Here is a 16241-nt window from a genome sequence, read left to right as displayed (position 1 = left end):
ACACAACCATACAATCCCATTTACAAAATCCTATACCTACAGTTGGATTGCAAAGTGTTATTGCAATCTCTGTCCCGGTAGAGGATATTTCCGCTCACTTTTTATGTGGTTACTAGGAATGTGGTCACTAGGGCATTTTTGACTTGGGCGGTGGAGTTGGAACTCATCCACTTAATTCAATAGCGCTGCTCTGCAAACGAGAGCAAAGTGCTTGACCTTTGTCTGTGGTTTGAGATCGGACACTTTGTGTGAAGGAACTACCGTATATATTCCACAATCCTGGGTCTCAGTCTAATGTTCTTCAGGTGACAGCTAGTAATTAGATCTGAAACAGATAAAGCAAGCAAAACTTTTTTCAGCTTTAGATATAGAAGAGAGGGATTAGAACACCTGTTAGGTTTTTAATTACTGTCCCCGTTAGGGAGATTCACCCCATTTTATTTGTCCTTTTTAGCATTATCAATGAAAGTGAAAGTAAAAGAAAATCTCAAATTTTGGGATGTCGCTAGAACAGGAATACTGGGGATATCTTCAATTGGGAACACTAATTATGGTGACAACCAAGGATTCCCTTACTTTAAAGGGATCTTTTTCTCACTTTCTCTTTTGGCTATGGGACAGGAAGTAAAGAGAAATCTCCTCAATGGGAGACAGATGGCCAAAATAAACCTTACTAGGGATAAAATCATTATGCTATCCAAAATTCTACCTTAACAGAGAGCTCACCATGCAGTGTTTCATCACATTAGCATTCCCACATTTGTATGCAATACAGAGGAAATGGTGAAGCATGGATTGTGAAAAAGAGGTTGCCTGTCCCTTTAGCGAATAGGGACAAGCTAGGTAAATGATCGCACGGACATAAGGAGATCGATCAGCCATGATACTACAAACTGCAGCCACAACATCTGAGCCCATCATTACAAGGTAAAGCAAACAAACGACACAGGTTATATAACTACAGTACCTAGTTTAAACAACAAAAGCATTTGAAAGTTTAAAATGTCTTTAAGCTGAACAGAAACTGTCCCAAGGAATTGTTAATAGTTGCATCAAGTGTTTACATTTCCATGCTGAACATGAATAAATGAGGAACATTTTTTTAGTTAGTTTCCTTTAATTTTGTCTGTTTGTGCCTCTGTCTTTTTTTGTGACAGATCCATTGGTGAAGAAACATTTGGACAGTGTGAAATATGATCAGCAGCCGCTGCTAGCTCAGTTGGACTCTCTCCTCTTGGTCGAAGGCCTTACAGATGCCCAGCTTCAAGAACATGACATTGTGCAGCTGGAATTAGGCCAGGGCGGAAGATGTACCCCGAAAAGATTACCCTTGGAAAAACTGTTGACACCACTGTCGAGGGTCAGCCTTCCGCCACGTATCACCTTAACCGTAGGAGTGGCAGGAGCTGGTAAAAGTACCCTGGTTAGGCTGTTTGTGGAGAAGTGGGCACGGGGGGAGCTGTGCGCTAACATTCCCTGTTTGGTTACCCTGAACCTCTGGGAATTGAACATCTTTGATCGTCTTTCTGTGGAGAAATTAATACGGATTGCCTGTCCTAGCTATTCAGTGCCACCTCCCAATTCCCTTCTGATTTTGGATGGCTTGGATGAGCTTCGAGCCCCACTTGACTTCTCTGACTCAATAGCTAGCACTGACCCTCAGAAAGAACTTCCCCCTGAATGTCTCATTACCAACATCCTACGGGGGAATCTTCTGCCCGATGTCTTTGTGTGGGTGACATCAAGGCCAGGAGCTGCTGCTATGATTCCTGGAGGACTTGTGGATCGAATGACAGAGATATCTGGACTTGAATCAAGTGAAATAAAGCAGTACATGGATCAGCTTTTACATGATACCAATGGCTTAGCAGACAAGATCTGTGGGCACCTAGAAAGCCATCGTTCCTTAAATGCTTTGTGTTCTGTTCCCACCTTGTGCCACATCATAGGAGTATCTCTAGGATTTGCAGCTCGTGCCTATGATTCTACATGTTCATCTCTACCTATGACACTCTCCACCATCTTCTCCTGGTATCTGAAAGCTCAGTTTAACTACTTAGAGGGAATAGAGCAACCAAGCAGTGCCCGGCGAACTGTTGGCAACTTAGGAAAGTTAGCATTTCAGGGGTTGCTTAGAAGACGGACTGTGTTTTACGAATCAGATTTGAAATCTTGCGGGATTGAGAGCCCAATATTACCAGGAAGCCTTTGTAGTCGGCTGCTGCTGCCCCAGAATTCACCCTCTTGTCTGGCTTTCTGTTTCGCCCACTTCCTTGTGCAGGAGTTCCTTGCGGCTGTTCACTACTATTCTGCCGCCAAACGTGCCATATTTGACCTCTTTGCTGAGGGAGGAGTTTCTTGGCCCAAGTTGGGCTTTCTAAACCATTACAAAAGTGCAACACAGCGGGTTCTACAAACTGACGGACCTCAGCTGTCCATCTTTCTTCGCTTCCTCTCTGGCCTCCTGTCTTTGCAGGTTGTTAGGATTTTAGCTGGGTGCCTGCCAAACAAGGAAGAGCCCAGCAGCCACCGTGGGCTAGTAATTGATTACCTGCAGAGCTTGCTGAGTGCCAGTAAGACAATCTCCTGTGGAATGGTGAACTTAATGTGCTGCTTGCATGAGATGGGCCACACAGAAGTAATCTGTATGGTGGAAGAGGCTCTGAAGACCGGAACACTTGGCAAAAAATTGAGCCCTTTGTCTTGCTGTGCTCTTGCATTTTTACTTAGAGCATCTCACAGTTGTGCCAAAGAAGCAAACCTTTCCCAGTGTCTTAATTACAGTCTGGTACAAAACTTCCTGCCACAGCTACAGTACTGCACTAACCTCAGGTATGGTCTCAAAAGAAAACTGTAATGGGTTTGCTGGAAGTTTATTTTTTTTACTTATTAAACTAATGTTTTTTTTTTTTTTTGCAATATGTTTTAATACCAAATAAATATACAGTGCTTTTTAACCAGTTCTGGACCGGAAGGATTCGCCTCCTTAATGACCAGGCCATTTTTTGAGATTCGGTACTGCGTTAATTTAACGGAAAATTGCGTTGCCATGCAACGCTGTACCTAAATGAAATTGATATTTGATCACTTCTGTGATTTTTATTTTTTGCGCTATAAACAAAAAAAGAGCGACAATTCTGGAAAAAAAAACAATATTTTTCACATTCTGCTATATAACATTCCCAAAATAAAAAATTTTAAAATCAAAATTTTTCATCCTTTTAGGCCAATTTGTTTTCTGCTACATATTTTTGGTAAAAAAATCGCAATAAGCGTATTTTGATTGGTTTGCGCAAAAGTTATTGCGTCTACAAACTAGGAAAAAGATATATGTAATTTTTATTTATTTTTTTTACTAGTAATGGCGGCGATCTGCAATTTTTACCGGGACTGCGACATTGCGGCGGACAGAACGGACACCTAAATGACATTTTTGACACTTTTGGGGGAACCAGTGACAATACTACAGTAATCAGTGCTAAAAATATGCAATGTTACTGAAATAATGCCATTGGCAGGGAAGGGGTTAACACAGTGGTGATCAAAGGGTTAAATGTGAGCCTAGGGGAGTGTTTTCTAACTGTGGGGGGGGGGGGTGGGCTTGTGAAATGACCACAGAGAGCTGTGATCCTAAATAGAAGCATCACAGGTGCTTTGTGATCATTTTAGAGAGAAGAACGGTTGTTTACAAACACAGGTGTGTTTACAACAGCTGACTGTCCTTCTCTCTCAGCAGGGAGCGATCACGGGTGCCTGGCGGCAATCGCGAGTGCTGGTCCTGTGGTTCAGCATCCCCGCTGCCTAGTGGGGGTGGGAGCGCACCGGTGACGGCGCGCGCTCTCCCCCAAGCACCACACGTGCGACCAACGTAGGGGTACGTCGTTTTGCGCAGCCGAGCCAGCCTGTAAATCTGTAAATCTACAGGGGGCGATCGGCAAGTGGTTAAATTATCTATTTAAATTAAATAAAATGTTTTAAATAAAGTTGAGCTTTAACAAAGCTATGTCACTGAGGCACCCAAGAATGCCTAACTCCATACTGGAAGAAAATCTGTAAAAGTTTATTTCCTTTGGAAATGTTATTGTTTAGCATTTGGAAAGTTTTAAAAAGAAAGAAAAAACAGACAGTTTTACTGTTCTCCAATACTATTTAATACTAAACAATAAACTTTATCTGAAGCTAGGATTTTAAACCTAAAAACAAAAATATAACATATTTCAATTTACCAGTCCTTAGATGTGGTCGTTGCATTCGTTTTCTTTTTATCAGGCTTTAGTTCACCTGATAATCCTGCCAGTAACACACTTCCTGTCCTAGTGTGACAACGCTCACTCTCTGTCCTGTATATATGGAGACGTAGCGTTGTCACTCTTGGCTGCTGTCTGGGCATGGACCACCAAAACCTCCCCGCTCATCTCAATTACATAAAGGGGCGTTGCTTTGTGGTTCACAGAAGATTGCTGAAAAAGTACCCAGGAAGTTATAGAACGCACGTTTTTTTGATGGGATCAACAGGTATTTTGCTGTGCTACTTGCAGAAAATATACCTAGCCTTAAAATAGCAAAATTAATGCAACCCCCGCTTCCAAGGACTTATAGGCTGTAATCACAATTTCCCCCCATTGCTAACTTAAAGTAGAACTATAGCCGAAACTTTTTTTTTCATTTTGGATAGAATAAGCCAGAGTTATAACCCCTGTTGCAGGGGCGTAACTACAGGGGTTGCAGGGGTTGCAATTGCAACCGGGCCCCATGCTCCAGGGGGCCTGTGCAGCTCCCCTGTACACCTGGATAGGAGGGGTGGCGGGGACAGCATCTAGAGAAATCACTGTCCTCCTGTAGCTGCAAGAGGAAAATGGAGGAGATTGGTTCCTCTGTATGCTGCCCCCACCACTCCTCCTATCCAGTTCATTTGTGTTCTGCTGTCTCTGGGCACCTGTGTGCTCCCCCCCCCCCCCACTGTGCTCCCTACCCTCTCCTGCCAGCTGCTGCAGGGGTTGTGTTACAATAGAGAACCAGGAAGGTCTGGGAAATATTTAATTCACCACCTCCTTCCTTTTGTGAATGGACAGAGTCATAGTCAGTGACATTGTAAAAAAATAAATTAAAATGCTAAAAAATAATACAATTAAAATACCAAAAATAAAAACTACTGACACCAGTGGGTGAACTTCCAGGATCGCAAAGGTCATAATTGCGATAGGGCCCTGGCATTCCACCACTGTGGGGAGGCCCCAATATGGTAGGAAGGAGGCCCAATGCAGAACTTGTGAAAAGGGTCCCGCTGCAGGACTGTAATATAGGGCAAAGGGCCCCAGGATCAGTGGAAAGAGCCCCAGGCTTGAAGGGAAGGGCCCCGGCCAGGGGTCTGGGGAGGCCCTTCATGGTTTCTTGCATCGGGGCCCTGAAGGTTCTAGTTACACCTCTGCCTGTAAGGTTCATTTTTTGCCATCTTTGTCCCATTGGGGAGATTTCTCTTAATTTCCAGTCCCATAGCCAAACAGGAAGTGAGATGAAATCTCTGCAAATTAACCACTTGCCGACCGCCGCACGACTATCTACGTCGGCGGTCAGCCCCTCATAGGCAAACTAACGTAGGGCTACGTCGCTTGCTTGTGAGGGTCTAGGGAGCGAGCGCGCGCCCCCGGAGGCGCGCTCCCGCGTGGTCACGGACCCCCCCGCGCGTGTGACCAGCGGACCCGATGTCCGCCGGCCACTCGGCGATCGGCGGGGGAGAGGGAGAATGTCAGGCAGCTTGTGTAAACAAGCCACCTGTCATTCTCCTCGCTGTAAAGACACTGATCACATGGATCTACTATGTAGATCCGTTGATCAGTGTCCTTACAGCTCAAGCCACAGCCAATCACAGTAGAAAGCACGCCCCTAGGGACACACACAGCCCCTCCCTCCCAAATAAAGTTAACCCCTTCACTACCAGTGTATTTTTACAGTAACAGTGCATATATATAGCACTGATTACTGTAGAAATGTCACTGGTAACCCCAAAAGTGTCAAAAATGTCAGTCAAGGGTCCGATCTGTCCGCCGCAATGTCGCAGTACCGCAAAAAAAATCGCAGATCGCCGCCATTACGCGTTAAAAAAAAAAAACAACAAAAATGACAAAAATCTTTCCCTTTGTTAGTAAACGCGATAACTTTTGCGCAAACCAATCAAAATACGCTTTTTGAGATTTTTTTTACCAAACATAGGTAGCATAAAACAAATTGGCCGAAAATGTTAAAAAATTTAGATTTTTACATTTTTTTTGGGGGGAATTTCATATAAAAAAATGTGAAAAATATTGCTATTTTTGCAAAATTGACGCTCTTTTTTTGTTTATAGCGCGTGATCAAAAAATCGCACAGGTGATCAAATACCACCAAAAGAAAGCTCTGTTTGTGGGAAAAAAAGGACGGCAAATTCGTTTAGGTACAGCGTCGCACGACCGTGCAATTGTCCGTTAAAGTCACGCAGTGCCGAATCGCAAAATACCCCCTGGTCAGGAAGGGGGTAAAATCTTCCGGGGCTTAAGTGGTTAACTGACAATTGCGTGGACATGCAATGCTGTAACCAAATAAAATTGATGTCCTTTTTTTTCCCCCCAACAGATAGAGCTTTCTTTTGGTAGTATTTGATCACCACTGCGGTTTTTATTTTTTATGCTATGAACAAAAAAAAAGACAGATAATTTTGAAAAAAAAAATATATATATATTTTACTTTCTGCTATAAAACATATCCAATAAAAAAAAATTAAAAAATCAAATTTCTTTATCAATTTAGGCTAATATGTATTTTTCTACATGCTTTTGGTAAAAGAAAAAACCCAATAAGCATATATTGATTGGTTTGCGAAAAAGTTATAGTTCTACAAAATATGGGATATATTAGTGGAATTTTTATTTTTTACATTTTTTTTTTACTAGTAATTGCGGCAATCAGTGATTTTTAGCAGGACTGCGGCATTGTGGCAGACAAATCTTAAACTAAGTGGCACATTTTGGGGACCAGTGACATCAATACAGTGATCAGTGCATAAAAATATACACTGTCACTGTACTAATGACAATGGCAAGGAAGGGGATAACATCAGAGGCGATCAAAGGGTTAAATGTGTTCCTTGGGAGTGCTTGCTAACTGTGTGGGGGAGGGGATTTGACTGGGGGGGGGGAGACAGAGATCGGTGTTCCTGCTTAGCAGAAACACAAGATCTCCATCTTCCCCTTCAACAGAATGGTGATATGCCTATTTTACAAAGGAAGACTGCCATTCTGCCTCTGTCAGGGAACGATCGCCGGGCGCCAGACCCGCTGATTGGCTCCCGCTGTGTCCAATGGGAGCATGCGCGCTCCAGACTTGTAAATCGTAATGACGTACACGTAGGTGATTTCTCACTGAAGGGCCTCCCTGCCACAGTATATATAGGTGGAGCAGTCTGGAATCGGTTAAAATAGTTCAGTGTTACCATTGCAACACTGTATTACTCTGGGGGGGGGGGGGGTTATCAGGGATTTTTTTTGTGATTACTAGTGATCTGTGAGTGGATACAGCTATCAAATGGTACAGTACAGGGTGCTATGATAGTATGATTGATGGTACCATGTGATAGCTGTAGGCCAATCATGATATAGGAAGCAGAGCTGTTGTGAATGAGTTTCAATAATAACAGCTTTGTTTGCATTGTTATCATGTGATTGCACAGCGTTGGATCTGCAATCCACGCGGGGGGGGGCACAGTGAACTCCTAAACCGGAGCAGGCACAATGATGTACATGTCTGCGCATGCCACCCTGCCGCAGTATAATTGCTGTGTTGAGTTGACATAGGCCTGCTGGTAATGCCTGTATAGGTCACTAAAAGGGCACCTAAAGCCTAAACCCTTTTCCTTAGTTTTAGATTTAATAGGTCTGTGTCCTAGCTGGGATATTCATGCTCTCTATTTGTCCTGGTGATCAATGTCACTAGGAAAGTAGTGATAGCAAATCTAAAATGTTATAGTTGGTACAGGAACAAGAGTTGAGGCAAAAACCTAGAGGTTGAGTTGAGGCAAAAAAAAATGGGGTCATCGGTTCCGGTAATAACTGTCTAGATAGGGTTTCCCTTTACTTGGGAGAGACTTCCATTCACATCCTGTTGTGTTGTGACAACTGAAGGAAAATCTCTGCAACATGACACAAACATAAAATAAATACATATTAGGTAATCTTCTAGGTAATTTTATCATATGATGATATACAGTATGTACATCATCATATGTATGCAGTCAACTGCCCACTACTTTTTCAGATAGTATTCACCAAAAACCTTTAGAAACCTGCGCCTAACATCTAATATGCAAATGATGTGATTTTCCTAAACAGGTACTCACAGCTATTTTATGTCTGTACCCACTATACTCAAAGATCTTTGGTAGTCTGAGAGGAAGGGGGCAATACCTATTGATAGCTATTCATTTTAGGTGATGCAGTAAGGAAAGCTTGGGGTGAGGACCTGAATCTGTAATATAAATGACCCCATGACACACCAAATTCATTAATGGCCATTTTGCTGTGGCTTTTTAAAAACTGGCAGTCTGATACAATTTATCATTACTATTTTTCTGTAACCCAGAATGGAGAATAACAACTTTAAAGATGATGTGATGGAGCTTCTGGCTACCATCCTGCGAGCCAAGGACTGCGCCATCCAGAAGATCAGGTAAGAGATCTGGACTTTCTTAATCCATTAACCCCTTTCTAAACACCAATGCTTGCCAACATGAACCCCTTGCTGTGGAACAGCTTATCTCAGGCATTTCTTATGTGCAAATTAAATCTAACCTTTACCTTTAGAGGGATAGTAAAGAGGAGCTCCAATCGTATTTCTAAAATTTACAACTTGACTTTAAATAAACATATGCTCACCTGTCCCAGGATCCAGTGCTGTGATCACATTTTTTCCACCAGCTTTCAGTCCCAGGCATCTTAACTGTGGACGCCTGGCTGTGGCAGCTTCACAGCGAGCTGCCCACTGCACATGCGCGAGCCATGCTGGTCATTATGAATAGTCCCACAGTCTTCTGGGACATGTCACAGGGAGGAAGGGGGGGGGGGGGGAAGGACAATTTCCACTCAAATCACCAGTCAAAATCAGGTACCCACTCCCCCCCCCCCCCAAAAAAAGTGCCATCTATTCAAGAGGAGCGGGGAGAATGCCTTAAAGCCTAACTTCCCCTTTTGGGTGAAGCTTTAACCACTTGACCAGTTGATTTACCCCCCTTCATGACCAGGCCATTTTTTTGCAATACGGCACTGCGTTACTTTAACTATCAATTGCGCGGTCACGCTACACTGTACACATATAAAACGTGTGTCCTTTTTTTCCCCACAAGTAGAGCTTTCTTTCAATTTTGAAAAAACCCAACATTTTTTCTTTCTGCTATAAAACATATCCAATGAAAAAAAATGAAAAAATCCTATTTCTTCCTAAATTTAGGCCAAAATGTATTCTGCTACATATTTTTGGTAAACAAAAAACCCAATAAGTGTATATTGAGTTTTTTGCGCAAAAGCTATAGCTTCTGCAAACTATGGGATGTTTTTATTTATCTATTTATTTTTATTAGTAATGGCGTGCCAGGTAGTGTGTATGTGAACTGTGTGAGGTACTTTTACTAGGGGAAGAGATGGAATTTATTCTCTGCTCCCTGCAGGGAGACAAATTCCATCCCTTTTCCCCTGTCAGAACTGTGACCTGCCTTGTTTAGGCATATCATAGTTCTGCGTCTCTGCCTGACGATCGGCGGGTGCGGGCAGACATCAAGTACCCAGCATCCGCCATATGTAATCATAGCTGGAGTGAGCCGCATGCACATCGCCTACCAGTAACTGCGGAATCGCGTATATATACATGATCTGGTGCACAGCTACCACCCTGTAGCGGTAAAACTGCTATGGGGCGGTGGGCAAGTAAAGTCAAACTTAACCTTTAAATCAGCTAAATCATCATAATCTTAAGTATGATAATGCAAGAGTAATTAAGATGTAAGTTGTGGATATTTCCTAAAAATTGTACCATTCCCAAAATAGAAGAAAATAAAAAGAATCAGTCAAATAAATTTCAGGTGGATCAAAAAGAAAGGTGTTCAAAGTCTTACAGTTTATTTTCTTTTGAAAGCAGCCACATCTTGAGTAGAAAAGCCTGTTCTCTGTTAGCATGCTTTAGAGAAGTACCTTTGCTCTCTGTGTGGAAGCAGTGGTCCCTCTGCAGGGTCCAACAAAACCCTTGCTGTGTCAAACCTATACTGTAGCTCTGCAATCAGTGAATCAGTGAGCTTCAGGTCTGACTCAGCATGGGGGGGTGTTAGACTCTCCAGAGAAAACATAGGGAGCAAGCATAGGTGTGCGCAGCCTATTGCATTAGGGTGTGCACCCCAAAGTTTAAATACACATGCATGTGTTTGCCTACATGTATATGGCCCAGGTACATTACTCTCCCTGCTGGAAAAGTGAAATAGAAGTGTGTGGCACTTCTCTTATGGCAGAGCAGGTCCGAGGGAGATCTTTCCCATCTCCTCACTGGCAAACAGAGCGATAATGCTAATGTGCCCTAGGTGATTAGGGTGTGCCCAGGCACACCCGACACACCCTGTGCGCATGCCTGTGGGAGCAAGTGTCTCTAAAATGTGTCTATATAACCTGCTCTCCCATTACAAAAACATTGTCTTTAGTGTTTCTTATGTCAAGACAATATTACTGTTTTTTAATTAGACTGGAGTTCCTTATGAACCATGTGTATTGAGAAGATAATCATTATATTGTTTATACTGCAATCATTACAGTATGGACTGTTTGCTGTGCTCTCTTTTCAGTCTGTCGGAAAACCAACTGGGTAACAGAGGTGTGAAGGTACTGGGAAAAGCCCTGATGGTGAACCGTACACTCTGTTCCATTGAGTAAGTTGAGCAGTATCAGACTCCAAGTATCCAATGTCAACATGCAGCAGAGGCAGCTATCTTGTTCCCTGGGCCTTTTTTTGGGAATTCACTCAAATCCTATCTTGCCTTGTATGTCCCACGCTCCAAGTGAATGGATGGGATGACTGACTATAACCAGAGACAAATTTGCTTCTTCTCCATGTGAAAGCTTTGTAATCTAAATATAATTATGAATTTGGCAATAATTCCATTACATTTTATGTCACAGCCTCCATGGAAATAACATTGGACCCAGCGGTGCCAAGGCGTTGGCGGAGGCTCTAAAAAACAATCAAGTGCTGCAGAGCCTGAAGTAAGTAGAGAATGCCAAGTTTACTCTTTGTGTATGTTCAGTGTGCAGACAATGGGTCTGGCCTTTCCTCAAGAGACAAATGTTTTGAGAGTGGGTGTTGGGACCTAGGGGTGGTATTCTGAGCATAGACTGGTAGGTTTTATTGTTTGAATGGTTATTTCCTAGAAATTATGGTGGATAACCCAAAACCTTTATGGTTTTGAATGGAGTGAGTAGGGGTTACAACCTCTGTCAGTTTCTTTTAGTTGAGGAAAGTGGAAAAAAGCGCTGGACCCATAGGGTTGTCTTACTGGTAATCCCATCTTAAAGTATTGATGGTGATGTAAATGATTTAGTCCCTGGGCAGGTGGCTTCTACACCTCAGAGGATATCTACAGTCTCCTTGGCTTGTAGTGTAATGTAACAAATATAGAAATTGAAGTGCCACACAACTGCTAAGAGACCCAGACACAATTTTATTCCAATAAGTCAGGGACTTTTTTGGATTGTCCCTCTGACTTTCATTGGAATAAAGTTGTGTCTGGACCTCTTAGCAGTGGTGTAGTCGTGCATCAGTTTCCATTTTTGTTTCTCTGCTAGGCAGATGCACCCTCAATATTGGTCCTGGTGATCACTGAGTTATCAGCATAAAAGGAATAAAGGGTAAATCTTTCAATGGGTTCACTTGTCCCAGTGACAAAATGCATCTCATTTCTTGTTGTGTCAAAATAACAAAAAGTGATAAGCTTGATAGGAGATTAAACTCTTCCCTATTCTATCCATAATTTAAAATAATGGCTTTAGATATACTTTACATATTTTCACAATGCATATTATTTTTTATCTGGCATTGTTTATTTTGCAGTCTTCAGAACAACCAGATCAAGTCGGAAGGAGTGCAGTACTTGGCCCAGGCTCTGCTGCTGAACCGTAAGCTGATGGCCCTGAAGTAAGTATAGGTCAGTCTGTCCGGGGAAGGTCATGTGATTCAGAGACACATGAATGTAGCACAGAATCATGACTTTAGGTATTTTACAACCTACAGGTAATCCCTGTTCAGCACACATACCTTTACAAATTGCTGTATCATAAATACAGCATTTCTGAAAGTTGCATTCAAGACGAACTCCAGCAAGCCCAGTTTGCTTCCAAGCTCTGACAACATAAATGCAATACATTTTTAGAAAATCAACAACCTGTCAGTTGGAGAGAGTCACTCTCCGCACTGAAAGTGAGGGAAAATCCAAAACAGCTGTCACCAGAAATTGGATAGAACTGCCATTGGGGACACCTTTTCTGCTGACAACTGTGTTAGTGGGGATTTTTGTTTCCTATAGGGAGATTTCTTATCTCCTCTTGTTTTGTCTATGGAGAAAGAAGTGAAGTGAAATCTAGCAATGGGACACAGACAGCAATAATACCTGGTAGGGGTTTTAGCCATTTCCTAATCTATCCAAAACAAAAAAAAAAAAAACAAGAAAGTGGGCTTTAGATATATTTTCCTGTTTTAACAATTTTTATTGTTTTGAAAAACCACAAAGAATTAGAAGCAGACAAGGAAGACATGCTGGTAGGTTAATTGGATCCTGTATAAAATTGGCCCTACTATGTATGTATGAATGTGAGTTAGGGACCTTTAGATTGTACGCTCCTTGAGGGCAGGGACTGATGTGAATGTGCAATGTATATGTAAAGTGCTGCGTAAATTGACAGCGCTATATAAGAACCTGAAATAAATAAAATAAATAAAATAAGGCACCATACAACATAACTCGCATGTATAAAAGTGTCACACAACATTAGGTTATGCAAATAGTACAAAATAAAAAGTTCCACAGCCCCCTAGCGTTACATACTGTCTGTTAATTTGAATGGGGCATAAACCGTGTTCTTCATAACAGCACCACAAAGTAAATGAGAAAGAGGGTGCTATGACATCTGTGTATAACCTCTACCTCCCACCCCATCCCGTAATGAATGGGAGATTATAGCCCTGAATTCAAACCATGTAACCGTGCCTCAAAAACAATTTTCAAAACAAAACTCAAGGGAAAAGATAGGAAGAGATTAAAAAAGAGGAGAAAGAGCGAAAAAAAAGAGAAAGATCAGAAGCAATCAGAGTAGAAATTAAGTGCCCCCGTTGGTAGACCCTCCAGGACCAGGCTCCAAGTCCCGTCACCCTTACTTTATCAGTCTGTACATTGCAAATGGCTCTAGATATATTTTAATGTTGACCACACACACAGGACAATTTTCAGAATATTTCAACCAGATTTCAATAACAAAAATGACTGAACAGATCAAACAATTCCCAGCTGCTTTGGACTGTCTACCCCAGGAGAATATGGAGAAACTCAGCTGACCAGTCATTAAATTAATATTATGATCACTGATATATATATTGTTTTATTGTATAGAGACTTGAAATGTTTTTTGGGGCTGTTCTGTTGATAAGACCGATCTTAGCTGGAAAACTAGAAGCTTGCCTGTTTATCTTGCAGCATTCAGAAGAACGGCATTGCCTGGGAGGGGGCAGAGAGCCTGGCAGCCAGCCTCAAAGAGAACCAGGTGCTCCAGGAGCTATGGTTAGTCTGTGATTATAGTTGTAACTGCCCGTCCTCTGTGTCCCCCTGTTATTACTCCTCCGTATAACAAATGCATGGGAATAAACATTTAATCTTCTTACGTTTCATCTAACTCACTGCTCTGTATGTTTCTGTGCCCATACTGCTGACAAACACTTGTTCTTTCTACATGCAGGTTATCCAGCAACACTTTGGGAGACCAAGGAGCCACAGCCCTGGCTGAAGCTCTCACCAAGAACTCAGGTTTAATTACCTTAGAGTAAGTGATACCCATAAGTTTATTCCAGTATATTTACCCCATACAAGTGCATATCCTCCTGCAAGGTGCCATCCGACTTTCTGCAAACTCACAATGTGCATACTGTACAAGCTTTTTCTCAGCACAGTATCAAAACCTGTCTATCTTCTATGTCAGATCCTGGCATCCACCATTCCATTTATACCTGTCTCAGGGTCATTGAGCTCACTTGTTAATAGTTTTAAAGGCCTTCTGAACAAATAAAGAGTATGTAAACTGATGTGTATTTTTTAGTATGTTGGCTTCCATGCATATGTTGCCTTAAGCAAATAATGTTTGTAAATCTGTTACACAGTTTATTATATGGAGATTCTGCAAGTAACAGCACTTCTTGTTTCATTCTGACAACACTAAGCCAAAGCCATTCAATTAGCAACAGTGTTGTCAGCTTGCCATGTGTACTCCTTTAGCTGCCCATTGGCTGCCTGTCAGGTCTGCAGATACAGTTGTGCTCTGCAAAAAGTTGGCATCTTTTTTTCAAGGAGCACAATAAGATACTTGAACAAAAATGAGCTGCATGCTTGAGTTGCCAGAAAAAAGACTTTACTGCGCTAATGCAACAAAAAAGCCCAGTTACAATATGCCCAACAACACCTTGACATGCCTCATCTGGCTTTGTTGTGGCAGTAGCGCAGTAAAGGCTTCTTTCTGGCAACTCGACCATGCAGCTCATTTTTGTTCAAGTATCGTCGTATTGTGCTCCACTGGCAGTTGTGGCTGCAATCTTTCTTGCTCTACCTGACCTTGGCTTGGTATCAAGATATTCCTAAAGTTTCCACTTCCTAAGTGATTCAGCAGTACTGACTGGCATATTCAAGGCTTTGGATACCTTTATAAAGATGGGAAAGGATATAAAAAGATATCCAAAGCCTTGAATATGCCATCTTCATAAAGATGGGAAAGGATATAAAAAGATATTCAAAGCCTTGGATATGCCAGTAAGTACTGTTCAATCACTTAAGAAGTTGAAACTTCTGGAATCTCTTGATACCAAGCCAAGGTCAGGTAGACCAAAAAAGATTGCAGCCACAACTGCCAGTGGAGCGCAATACGACGATACTTGAACAAAAATGAGCTGCATGGTCTAGTTGCCAGAAAGAATGCTATACTGCACTAATGCCAAAAAAAGCCTGGTTACAATATGCCCAACAACACCTTGACATGCCTCATCGGGCTTTCTTGTGGCATTAGCGCAGTAAAGGCTTCTTTCTGGCAACTCGACCATGCAGCTCATTTTTGTTCAAGTATCGTCATATTGTGCTCCACTGGCCGTTGTGGCTGCAATCTTTATTCTACCTGACCTTGGCTTGATATCAAGGGATTCCTAAAGTTTCCACTTCTTAAGTGATTGAACAGTACTGACTGGCATATTCAAGGCTTTGGATATATTTTTATTTCCTTTCCTATCTTTATAAAGTTCAATTACCTTGTTATGCAGGTCTTTTGAAGGTTTGTTTCTGCTCCCCTCCCCATGGCTCAGTATCTAGCCTGCTCAGTGCATCCACATGAGAGCTAACAAAATTATTGACTATTTGTACACAGACACTAATTGCAATTTAAAAAGCCACGTTTTGGAAAAAAGAAAAAAAAAGCCACAGATGTGGGAAATTAACCTTCAATTGCCATTTTAACCTGTGTGTGTCACCTTGTGTGTCTGAACCAAGGCCAGACATTCCAGGGGATAGAAACCTTTGATCAGGGCCATTTGGGTGATTTCTGTTATCATTATTTTTTAAAAAGGATGTTTCTAATGAATTCTTAACTTTTTACTTATTTAAAACTTTATTTTTTTAACTGTTGCTGCAACTGCTCCAGAACGCCAGCTGTATTATAGTTTCCCAGCCTGTCACTGTTACTTTTGCTGAATAGTTTGTGACCTGCATTGTACATGTGGCAAAAAATAGAGTGAATACTATTATAACATGAACTAACCACATACAGTGCATCTGGAAAGTATTCATAGTTCTTCACTTTTTCCACATTTTGTTATGTTACAGCCTTATTCTAAAATTGATTAAATTCATTATTTTTCTCACAATTCTACAAACAATACCCCATAGTGACAATGTGCAAGAAGATTGTTTGAAATCTTTGCAAATATATTAAAAATTT

At 41.8% G+C, this 16241-nt stretch overlaps 1 protein-coding gene across 1 annotated transcript in view; it reads left to right on the top strand.

The window, feature by feature from the left end:
- The window catches only part of NLRC3 (NLR family CARD domain containing 3), a 66884-nt gene that overhangs the window by 18214 nt on the left and 32429 nt on the right, over positions 1-16241 (top strand). Inside the window, exons 4-10 of the mRNA XM_082261861.1 lie at positions 1158-2832; positions 8611-8697; positions 10850-10933; positions 11184-11267; positions 12112-12195; positions 13748-13831; positions 14007-14090. Of these exons, the coding sequence (XP_082117987.1) occupies positions 1158-2832; positions 8611-8697; positions 10850-10933; positions 11184-11267; positions 12112-12195; positions 13748-13831; positions 14007-14090 (2182 nt within the window). The remainder of the gene's footprint in view (positions 1-1157; positions 2833-8610; positions 8698-10849; positions 10934-11183; positions 11268-12111; positions 12196-13747; positions 13832-14006; positions 14091-16241) is intronic.

The sequence above is a fragment of the Pelophylax lessonae genome, assembly GCF_965119305.1.
Source record: "Pelophylax lessonae genome assembly, chromosome: 6".
In the NCBI taxonomy this organism is placed as follows: Eukaryota; Metazoa; Chordata; class Amphibia; order Anura; family Ranidae; genus Pelophylax; species Pelophylax lessonae.
This window is presented reverse-complemented; position numbering and strand designations above follow the sequence as displayed.